Source organism: Ailuropoda melanoleuca, chromosome 3, assembly GCF_002007445.2.
Source record: "Ailuropoda melanoleuca isolate Jingjing chromosome 3, ASM200744v2, whole genome shotgun sequence".
NCBI classification, from domain to species: Eukaryota; Metazoa; Chordata; class Mammalia; order Carnivora; family Ursidae; genus Ailuropoda; species Ailuropoda melanoleuca.
The window spans coordinates 67,953,428-67,965,734 of NC_048220.1; the positions used below are offsets into that span (position 1 = coordinate 67,953,428).

Consider the following 12,307-nt stretch of genomic DNA (forward strand, 5'->3'; position numbering starts at 1 on the left):
ACCTGTGGGTTTTGTTTTTAATAATACAGACCCCTGTAGGCCAGGATTCGGAAACTGCCAAAATAGGGATGACTCTTCTCTCTGGACTATGCCTTCCTGTGATTCTCTTAATTACAAGGAAGAGGACACTAAGAGACAGGGACTGGTCAGAAGAATTTTATTGCCCAGTTATTCCCTATCCAAGAATATGCTAAGTCTGACCTGCCAATTGGGGATCTGGGAGAAGGGGTAGCAGGGAGGAAGAGTTCTGACCTCCCATGGAGCAGAATTTGTGGGTTGGTGAGAATACCAATCCTTTCATTGTCTGAGACGCAGTACAGTGCTGACATCTAGAGTTGTCTTCCTTTTTTTCATTTAAGTCACTAAGGGGGGAAGAAAGTTTTCCCCAGTCTCTGATAGGAACATAGAAAGCAAGCCAGCATAATCTCCAAATGAAGAAACTTATCCTATCGGTACTACGTTTTCTCCTTCCTCTCTCTCGTCAGTCAGGTAAGGCGCAGGCATGTGAAATGTGGCATGACTTACTTAAGAACACTAGCTAACATTCAGATGTTAAGAAGCATCCTCTTGTTACAACTCACTGTGATAGACACAAACCGAAAGCTAATTAAGATTTACCTTGATTTGTATTGTAGGAGAAATTATTTTAGCTCTTCGCCAGTTAGATCTTCTTGAGAAAACTATCGTCATGTACACCTCAGACCACGGAGAGCTGGCCATGGAGCATCGTCAGTTTTATAAAATGAGTATGTATGAAGCTAGTGCCCACGTTCCACTCCTGATGATGGGACCAGGAATTAAGGCCAACCTACAAGTACCAAATGTGGTTTCTCTTGTGGATATTTACCCGACTATGCTTGGTAAGTAACACAATTCTGTACATATTTATTTGTAATAATGTTGGAAAATGAATAAGCGAAGTAGTGAGAGACTTTGTTGACTTGTTCATAACCTTGAGCAATTCCTTTAACTGTGAGTCCGATCCACATCTGGAAAATGGGGGTGATCGCCCTCAGGTTCCTGTAGCCTTCATATACTATAGCCATCCTTCCCTTCAGAAGATTCACAATCAGGACATGACTATAAAGTCAGCCACAGAAGGTAATCAGGTTCATAATGTTACAGATGTGATTTGTGTATCATGTGACTCTCTACCACCACCTCTCAAAAGTGTAAGTGGCTCCCTTCTGGATTACTTTATCCACTTTGAAACTACTAATTTTGTACAGTGTTAGAAAAGTCTCTTAATCTGATGTATGAACCTGTTTCTCCTCAGAATCTTTACATTGTTCTGTGCTGAGAACTTTACTAGCTTTTTAATGTCTATAAGCATAACCATACGTCTAGAACAGCAACATATGGATAGGGGTAGTTAACAGTTTTTGTTGAAGGTAACAGAACAATACCGTCAGCAAATTCAGAGGAAATTATATAGAACTGTTAGTCTCTATCTAATTTAGCAGACTACTTTAAATTCAGTAACATTTAAATACTGAAATTCTTCTGTTCTAAGGCACCATCAATTACAAAAAGTACCATCTATTTATAAATAGATTTTGATGAAAGAAGATAATACAACATAAGATATGTATGTTTCATAGGTATATATCAAAATGTGGAAGAAACATGTATCTGAAAACCAAAGACATAAGAAAGTTCTTTTTCATCTCCTTCCTTCTGCTATGAAGTCCTTTCCTTCATTTAACTGAAGACTGTTCCAGGGTCTTAAAATTCTTTAGTGTTAATTTTTTTTTCAGTGCCTTTTCCCTTTCTCTTTTATTTTACATCATTTCTTGTATATTTGAACACACTTCTTTGCTGTTCTTTTGCCTGATGATATTTTTAATCTCTTCAGTTTCTTAGTTGAAACTGGTTGCTGGTTCCCCTATATCCCAAAGCAATTATCACACTTAGCCGTATCTCTGCCACTTTCTGGCTCCCACACTTTTCAAGCAATCCTGGTTACTTCCTCATTTGTGTTTTGATAAGAAGTGTGTATATGATTATGTATGTGTCTCTCTTATTATCATCTTTATAGTTTTAGGAACAGGTGCTTCTTTTTTTTAAAGATTTTATTTATTTATCTGATAGAGAGCACAAGCAGGGGGAGCAGGAGAGGGAGAAGCAGGCTCCCCGCTGAGCAGGGAGCCCGATGCGGGGCTTGATCCCAGGACCCTGGGATCATGACCTGAGCTGAACACAGACACTTAACTGACTGAGCCACCCAGGTCCCCTTAGGAACAGGGGCTTCTTGATGATGGCATCTCTTTGTAGTTTCCTCTCCTGGTTTTTCCTCATGTAGAAGTCTCCCCACCCCATTTCCAAATTTGCTGAACTTTTTAGCTTTGTTCTGTTTTCTTGAAGGACAGTGACCAGAACTGCAAACAATCATGAAAGGTTGGGCTGATTCTTTCTCAGTATCCCCTCAATATATTTCCTAGTGATATATGACATTTTGTTTGTCTTTCTGACTCTAGCAGCTCAATTGACCATTATGTACAGGGAGCTGTCTGCAGTGAGTCCTACTCTATCTGTGCTTAGTCAGCCTATCACCTGATATGTAAGGTGTTAATATGCATTGTTTAAGTCATTTTTCTTTAAACATTGTTTTATATTTGCCTACAATGCAAATTTTCTACTCTATAATTTTGACCCACCATTAACACTACTTGCCATTTTATATATCATAAAAGTTAAGAGGCATCTGCAAGATTTCACAATGGAAGATTTCACAATGTATTTAGCTAACAGATTATATAAGAAAACACTAAATAAAATTCGTTCGAATGCGGGATTTATAAGACACCTAGGGGGATAACCTGCCTATCCCTGGCTAATTTGTGTTGCATGACAGTAAGCACTTCATTAGCCAAAACCAAACATTCCCAGAAACTCCTTCCATTCCTTCCCTACTCTTCTGGAAATTATGTAGGTGCTCTCCAATTTCTTTTTCCTGCAATTTGTTAATTATTACAATTTTCTAAAACACACAGTTCTCTGTAGATTTTTACTTATTTTTATCTTTCACCGATTCTTCGTAATAGACTCCTTCTGAGTCACATATCCCTACAGAATATATTAACAGCATTTAGATCATGTGTTGATTAGATATGCCCAACTAGAATAAAGGAAATTAAGCCAAAAATCAGTGTCTCTCTAATTCTAAACTGGAAATTAGCATCTTCAGGCTTTTAGCACAGTTTATAATATGTTTCATTACAAATATTTTTATCACCAAAGGGGAAAAATTACATTTATGTGGTTGGGGCAGGAAGGAGAATATCTGTGCATGGGTCTTTTTCTATAAAACACTGAAACATCCTACTGACCAGATATTAACCGGAGATAAGGTAGAAAGTAATAATGAAGGGGTACAGCAAGAACCTTGTGTTGGAACCAGGAAACAGCATGGCAACATTATCATTTATCTAAAATTAACCTTTTTTCAAGTGATAAAGCATTGGTATTCATAGAGCTCTTACAAATCTATAGGAAAAAGAGAAATACCCTACTAAAGAAGGGACCGAAAGATATAAACAAACAGTTCACAAGAGAAGATACACAAATGGCCAAGATATTTTAAAGGTTCAAACTCGGTAGTCAGAAAAATATTAAAACAAGAAGCCAATTTTCTTTCACATACAGAGTTTGCAAAGATTAAAAAGAATATATATATATGACTATATATAAGAATATATATATTTTATAAGATATATATTGATACATGTAATGTATATAAGAAATATAGAAAAAATATATATATATATAAGAAAATCTCATACTGGAAATAGGCTTTTCCTTATTCTGTTTCTGGGAGTATAAACTGGCACAGATTTTCTGGAGGCAATAAATATGCATACTTTTTGACCTAGAAATTCCAATTTTAGAAAATAACCTATAGCTATATACAAAGATTTATCTCCATGGATATTTATTGTAGTATTGCATTAAGTTAAAAAATCAGAAACAATATGAATACCAAGTAGTAACAGACTGGGTAAAAAAACAGTCAATTTTATTTTAAACGGTGACATGATATGTGAGAATGGCCCCCATGAATTATCGGAAAGAAAATGGAGGCTTTAAACTGTATAAACAGGGGTTTTTTGTTTTATTTAGTGAGATAGGGTGTATCTAATTTATTGTCCAAATTAGCACATTTTGGAGACTAGTAACAATTACACCAGGATGAATAGCCATAAACAGAGACTGTTGCCTTCTTGAACATTCTCACCAGCCAACAAGGCAGAATTGTCCTGATGGTGTGTGTTTAATATGATGTTTCAATCTACCTTTTAAAATGAAGTTGTCAGTACTGGAAGAGTTTAAAGCTACTTCAGTGAAGATTAACTCAAAAATTGGACCCGTAGGACAGTATGTTCTCTCTCACCTCTGCTTAATAAATAAGATCACAGATTGTGATAACGTATCTACAAGGGGCTTTTTTTGGTGACTCTTCTAACCAATTAGGAGTTTACGATAGATATAAAACATAATCTATTCTTAGGATTCTAAAGGCCCTTTTTTTATTAGCTTAGCCATAGCTGTATTATTTTGTATGAATCTAAATTACACACAGAGTATGGGATTAAATTTCTTAGATCAAAGCCTCCAGCCAGACCTCCTCTTCCCTTATGAATCTCATAAATATCATATAAGAGATGGTGATTAAAAACACCTCAAAGAGAAGGATATTAAATAGGAAAAACCAATTGGGATTCCTGTTTTCATAAACCTACCTTACTACGAAGAGCCTGTTCAAATTTAAGAGGCTACAATGCTTTTATTAAAAAGTCTAAATTTACAAATAGTTTTTCAAAGGTATTTTAACTACACCTGAAACTAGTATTGCACAGCATAGTAAAATTAATAAAAACTTGGGGAAAAAATATAAAAGGTATTTTAAAAGAGTTTTTTTTTCTTTCCTATAAAATGGTATTTTATGATAAAGTAGAAAGGGTATTCTTAGTCTGTTTATCTTAATAGTCCTTTATGGTATACTTTCACATTATCATTTTCTAATACTGGCAGAAGAGTGCCATTTTTACGAACAGGAATTCTTTATACTATTAAAGTTGATATCACTTCAGAGATTATTCTTTAAAAATTACTCCCCCATATTTTTTCTTCTTTAATAACCTATTATCAGCATCTTTTGGCTTATTAGAAATAAAGGTCGTCTCACTTTAAAATTAAAATTGTTTTGATTTTCTATTTTAAACTTAACTTCATGTGAATTTTTTTCTTTTAATAGTTGATCTTTTTTGTAAAATACCTGCCTTCCTCTCACATAAAAGAGAAACCCGTGTTTTTTGAATTGTGAAAATGTAATTATGTAAAAACGCAGTTGTGTTTAAAAGAATGCTTAATTGTGATGGATTCAAATTACAAACCCCTTCTTGCTACAAGATCTTAGTGGAGGGTTGGGAGAAGCATTCTACACAGACTATTTTGTTTTTATTACCTAAAAATATGGTGAAGTTGAGTAACTACAGGAAAGCAAGACTTGTGTTGTCGTACTGAAGATTCCAGAGATCCTGGCGTCAGACTGCCTAAATTCAAATCCCTCCTTCAGTATTGGCCTTGGGCAAGTTACTTAACATCTCTGGTCTCCAATTTTCTTACCAATAACGTGTATATAATAGCGGCTATTGCAAAGCTTAGAACAATGACTGGAACATGGCAAACGATTAAATGTTAGGCATGTCATCATTAGTAGTTTGTACTCTTCGGTGTGCCCTAAAACATGTACGCAGTGTGCGTCACTGCCGTACCAGTCTAGTCTTTTATCCACTCATATGCTCAGGAAGAAATACAATCTTCTGTCTCTTCAGGAAACCATCATATGTATCCAGGTCTGCATTTCCCCCATTTGTTCAGTGTTTTAAATTCAAGGCCCTTTATTGAGAATCCTGCAGTTACTTTTAATTTTTGCTTATACTACCAAGAAAGATGAAATTTACTTAAAACAGAATTCGAATGACAGATTTACCAGAAGGAAAAAACGTATGAAAAGGGGTTTTAAACGAAGATCAAAGAGCTTTTGAAATGCAGTTCAGGCTAATGTGCTTTTAAGGACATCACTGATAAATGTATGAGAAGTGAATACCCCATTTCCTGCAGCGCAGAGAAGCTAATCAATAGCTCAAGCATTTATTAAATACTCTGGATATTTGACAGGGGTTTTATTCTTCATCAGTTTACAAAGGTATATAATACTACTACTAATAGACTGGCAACGAGTCACTGTTCTCTCTTGCCTGGACTCCTGCAGTACCTTCCTCCACCCACCTGCTGCACTGACCACTTTTAGTCAATTCACCCTGAGGTCATTAGCGTCAGGCATGGCATGCTTCTACTCGAAGCCTCTGCTGGTTTCCCTTTCACACAGAGTAAAATTCAGAATCTCTCCTTGGGCCTAGGATTCCAACATGATCTCTCAGTCCTCCTTTACAGTTGCACCCCTCACCTACTCTGCTCCAGCCATTCAGGGCTCCGTGGTGTCTGGGGAGTGGACTAAGCAGGCTCCCGCCTCAGGATCGGTACATTTGCTCTGCCCTGGGGGGCTGCCCTTCCCCCTGGTATCTACGGGACTCACCCTGGCCCTTCCTTGGGGTTTACATGTCACCTCATCAGAGAGGCCTTCCCCTGACCACACTATATACAACGGCACCTGAACACACACTCGCCATCATTCTGTCTCCCTTGCCCTGCTTGATTTTTCTTCATTGCACCTAGCGCCATCTGACATGTTTGTGCGTCTGTCTCCTCACTTTAGAATGTAAGCTCTAGCAGAGCTTACCTGCCTTCTCTACTGTTGTTTCCTTACACCTGGAACAGCACCTAGGTTGTTGAATGAATTAAAAAAAACTCAACTGCGCTCTTCTCACAGTTTACTACTGACTTCTCATATAAACACGGAAAAACCATGTCAATTTTCTTAGTCTTCCAAACTTTTTTTAAGGAAAATTAGGCTAAGAATAGATCTGAAATAAGGTATTTCTAAGCATTAGAGATTATTAAAATGCTGAATACAGGAACTTCCCAGTCCTGGGTATATACCAATTGGTCCCTGCTTCCCAGTAATCTTTGAAGTCCTCTTCTCTCCCTTCCTACGCCTCACTGGTGGTGCCCCCTGAAGGCTGCCAGGAGACCAGCCTGAGCCAGCTGCTCCCCCACTACTTGCATTCCTTAGGAGACCTCACAGTAGTGGCCTACTGCCTTGTGGCTCAGTGACTTTTATCGGGCAGTCCCTTTGTCTCACACATCCTCTTTAATGTCTTTACTCCTTTTGTTTTTAACCAGCTATCTCTAATCTTTCTTTCTTTCTTTCTTCAAAAAAGTCCGTGATTATGATTGATTGGCAGAAGATTAGTACTTGTAATATGCCCCTTCCAAGGAAATGGGAGAATACGGATTTTTAAATTACGTTATATGTAAAACATGTAGCATCAGAAGATTTATAGAGGTCTTCGTGGACCTCCTGGTTCTCCTGTAATTAACATATTTTTCCTCAAATACTTAGTCATGTTAATTTTCTTATTCAATTTTGTTTAACTCCTAGCATTGCAGATATATTACTTCTTGTTTTTCATTGGAAATATTTAATTATACCTAAAAAAACATGGGACATGGAAACCAGAAAAGGGGTGGAAAGCAACTGCAAACTCATTTTGGAACTATCCCAAGTACCCAGTCATAATTAATGGTAATTTTTCTATAGGAAAAAGATAGTTTGAGTTCCAGGTACCTTAAAAGCAATTTTTAAAAATACCTCTTTTTAAGTTAGACATTTCTCATGCTATGTTTTATATGTTTATAAGGGGAAAATAAATTATTTTTCCCTACATCAGTATAATCCAGGATTTCCAACATATGTTCTGCAAAATATTATTAGCCCCTCAGTATGCTACTTAAAAATGTTATGTCATCAAATAATTTTGGAAAAAATGGCATACTGTTATACCACCCTTAAAGGTTTATGATATGTATTAGCAATACATTTACATCTACAATAAATTTACATACTTAATTTTAATCATTCTTTGCAAACATATGACTACTAAACCCCTTTCTCATTCTCATATAGGTCTTTTATCTTAATATCTGGTGGAACAAATGTGAGAAACAACTGTAATTATTTATCATTCAGAAATAAAGGACTGATTAATATCTGTTGAGGATTTCCTATCAGGTACTGTTCTCAGAACTTTACATAAGTCATCATATTTAAACCTAAAATAAGCATATGAAGTACAGGTATGATTATTATTCCCCTTTTACAAATGAGGAAACGGAGGTTCAGAGTGGTTAATATCATGTCCAAGGCCACATGGCTAATGAAGTAAGTATTTGGACCTATGCCGTCTATTTACAATGTCCATATATGGTCTTTGGTATCCATAGCATCTAATGATGTCATTTACATATATCTCAACTGATGAAAGAATAAGGTATTTAAAAATATTATGTTATTTTGTTACATAGATATTGCTGGAGCTCCTTTGCCTCAGAACCTGAGTGGATACTCTTTGTTGCCATTATCATCAGAATTGTTTAAGAATGAGCATAAATTCAAAAACCTACATCCGCCCTGGATTCTGAGTGAATTCCATGGATGCAATGTGAATGCTTCCACATATATGCTTCGGACTAACCAATGGAAGTATATAGCCTACTCTGATGGCACTTCAGTATTGCCTCAGCTCTTCGGTAAATCTGTCGATATATTTTTTTTAAGTGTAGTATTATATGGAATGAGCTGACTCCATGGTGTTGCTCAAGAGATCCAGAAATCATTGGTTAAATAAGTAAATATCTGCTGCTTCTCATGCCAGGACAATCTACAAAAGGCTGCCCATGTGAGGTGCAGCTTTGCAAATCATCTGAATTTCAGAGCAAGTGTCTGAAGGCTTCTGATCGGGGTCTCAAGATCGAAACCATGGTTTTCCCTGATCAAGGTGTCTTCTAATAGTCATGGTTATCTTTCCTAAATAGTAGTTAATACCCTCTCATTATATCTTGATTTCAGCTGTTCTGGAGATTAACCCCCTATATCTTGTGAATCCTGACATTCTACATTTATTATTTAAGATGATACCATTATCCTCATTTTATAGAGAAGACTAGGGGTCAAAGGGATTCAAATACCTGTGCAAGGTCTCACAGCTAAGTGACAGAACTGGGATTTTAAGCCACATCTAACTTCAAAATCCATGCTCCTACTCTATAAAGATGACTGCTATCTTCACTACTCTATGAATTAATTTTATTTTTTAAATTTTTAAGAAAGATTTATTTATTTTGGTGAGAGAGAGTGTGTGTGCACAGGGGGGATTTGATTTTGGCTCAGGTCATAATCTCAGGGTCCTGGGATTGAGCTCCACATCAGGCCCTGTACTGAGAGGGGGGTCTGCTTGAGATTCTCTCTCTCTGCCTGTGCCAAAATCAAAAGTTGGACGCTTAACCGATGGAGCCACGCAGGCACCCCTTTGTGAATTAATTTTATTTATTTTTATTTTTTTTAAAGATTTTATTTATTTATTCGACAGAGATAGAGACAGCCAGTGAGAGAGGGAACACAAGCAGGGGGAGTGGGAGAGGAAGAAGCAGGCTCATAGTGGAAGAGCCTGATGTGGGGCTTGATCCCATAACGCCGGGATCATGCCCTGAGCCGAAGGCAGACGCTCAACTGCTGTGCCACCCAGGCGCCCCTGTGAATTAATTTTAAAGCAACATTATTAAATTCAGGTTTTATTTATCCTTTGCCCCCCTTTTTCACATAAAATACTCCATTATTAATATTCATTTCCCCCTAATTTCCTTTCCAATTAGAAATGTCAAAATTGTTAACTCCAGATAATTCTTTAGGGGCTAAACTGATTGACCTCCCCCTCCCCTCTTAACTCTAAGAGCAGGAGATTCTTGGCTTCAAAAGGTAGTCCTTAAATTTTCATCCTGATGTGTAATAGGCGTCTCTTGCTCATTCATTGGACATTTTCTGCAAAAAGCAGATGTGACTGTAAAAGGATCAATGGGTGAGCCTACATTTCCTATATTCTCTAGGGTTTATTCACTGACTTCCCTTTCCCAAAGAGGTGCCATCTGAAATCACCTAACAAATTCATCAATGTTTTCAGGGCTCTTCTGGAAAATACACCACATAGGCCCATAGAGGTTTTTCCCTCAACATGTAATGTTCATTTATTAAGTAAATTGTCATAAGATCTTTGATTTGCGATTTTTCCAATTAGATTGACATCCAGTCATATTCTCTGACTTCCTTTTACCTAGGTAAATAGGGTATCATGTTCCAAAATATTTATCATTCTTTTCTTGGTGGTAGCAATTGAAATACATTCTTATTTCCTTGGCTGTTTGCTTAAATGGACAGTGTTGATGAATCAAACGTTCAAAAATCCAAGCACAAGATGCTGAAGTATATGGAAAACTAAGAGTAAGTGAAATTGCAAGAATATGACTTGACTATGTAAAGACTTCTTATATCTGGCAAGTTTGGGGCTGTTGCAATGGGACAATAAAAGCATTACTATTTTTTTTCCCTCTGTATGTCAAAGTAAACAAGGCATCAAAACCAGGAAGAATTAGGGCTAAGCCAGCTTACTAGTGATAAGAGTTCATCTATTTCTGTCATCTAGGAAAGGATAAGAAAAAAAAAGAGAGAGCAGGGTGATAGTAGGAAGGTAATTTGGACACCTTTGGTATATTACTTTACCATTTATACTGTCCTTTATCTTATTATGCTAAGAGGAATTGAAAATAAAAATAAATTCAAATACATTATCTGTCACAGAGTAATGATATTCTAAAATATGTTTCTGTAGCAGGTAACTTTTGACAGCTATTTCATTTTTTTCTTCCAGATCTTTCCTCAGATCCAGATGAGCTAACAAATATTGCTACAAAATTTCCAGAAGTTACGTATTCTTTGGATCAGAAGCTTCGTTCCATTATAAACTACCCTAAGGTTTCTGCCTCTGTCCACCAATACAACAGAGAGCAGTTTATCAAGTGGAAGCAAAGTGTAGGGCAGAACTATTCAAATGTTATAGCGAACCTCAGGTGGCATCAGGACTGGCTGAAAGAACCAAGGCAGTATGAAAGTGCGATTGATCGGTGGCTTAAAACCCCCATTAATCCTATTAAAATCTGAGCTACGGTTAGAAAATAATGTTGGAGAGCAACGAATAGAGATATGTTAAGAGATCATGATTAGCTTTTATATGTTTGTTTTAATAATTACTGATTTTTAGTTCCTTTTAAAGAATATATTCTATTTTAAAATAAAACAGTAATCGTTACAGAATTACATATTTTCAAAAATGATTACTATCAGGACCTCATTCTTACTAACTTAACAACTTAATGGAGGTATTAAAAGGATGGAAGCAAATAGTATAAAGTTATGTTCCTCTGAAAAATATGGAATATAGACAATTTTAACAATTATCTTATGATTTATGAACCATAAAATAGTTATTTGTATTTGGTGGTGTCTGATGAGTTATTTGCCTCTCAGGGGGCATAAATCATTTGGGTATATTTGATGGGAGTATTCAGAGCATTTGATGGGACACAGATCCTGGGTGTGGCTGACTTTATTACTATTTTTTTAAATAGGTAATATATACACAAGGTACAAAAGAGTTAACTATGAGCCTGAAGTCTCCCTCCTTTCCCAGTTCCCCTTCCAGGAGCAACCACAGTAACCACCTTCCTAAGTATCCTTTTAGACACACACCGTGTATCTAACAAACAAACTTTGTATTTTCCCTCCACACACAAAAGGTAGATTACTCTACAAAATGTTCCGCATCTTGCTCTTTTTTTTTCCTCCCACTTAAAAATACCTAGAAGTAAAATTGCTGGGGCAAGACTGTATCTAGCAAAATTATATCAAATTACCTCCAGGGAAGTTAGACCAATTTAAATTCTCACCAGTGATGCACTTCCTCACATCCTTCACCAACCTGATAAATAAAAAATATATATATATTATTTTTATTTCTTTTATTATGAGTAAGATAGATCATATTTTCATATATTTAATAGCCATTTGAATTTCCTTCACTGCGACCTTTCCTATTTCTATGCTTTGCCTGTTTTTCTATTGCTTGTCTTTTTAATTACACACATGGTTTTGGATCTTAGCTTTTGGTCTGTAAGAGAAGCTCCACATTTTTTTTCCTTTTTGTAATTTGTCTTTTGACTTTGTTCTGGTGTTTTGAACCTGTGGAAATTGGTATTTTCACGCAAACTTATGAATCTTTGCATTTATGGCTTTGGG

At 36.3% G+C, this 12,307-nt stretch overlaps 1 protein-coding gene across 2 annotated transcripts in view; it reads left to right on the forward strand.

Moving 5' to 3' along the window:
* ARSK (arylsulfatase family member K) overlaps positions 1-11,977 on the forward strand; it is a 49,419-nt gene extending 37,442 nt beyond the window's left edge. The window contains exons 6-8 of one of the 2 annotated variants that reach the window (XM_002927865.4): positions 636-860; positions 8,488-8,712; positions 10,884-11,976. In XM_002927865.4, coding sequence (XP_002927911.2) covers positions 636-860; positions 8,488-8,712; positions 10,884-11,173 — 740 coding nt within the window. In that variant the 3' untranslated portion in view covers positions 11,174-11,976. Of the gene's footprint in view, positions 1-635; positions 861-8,487; positions 8,713-10,883 lie in introns of both variants that reach the window. The other variant, XM_019808595.2, reaches the window with a different exon arrangement.
* The last annotated feature ends 330 nt before the right edge of the window (positions 11,978-12,307 follow it).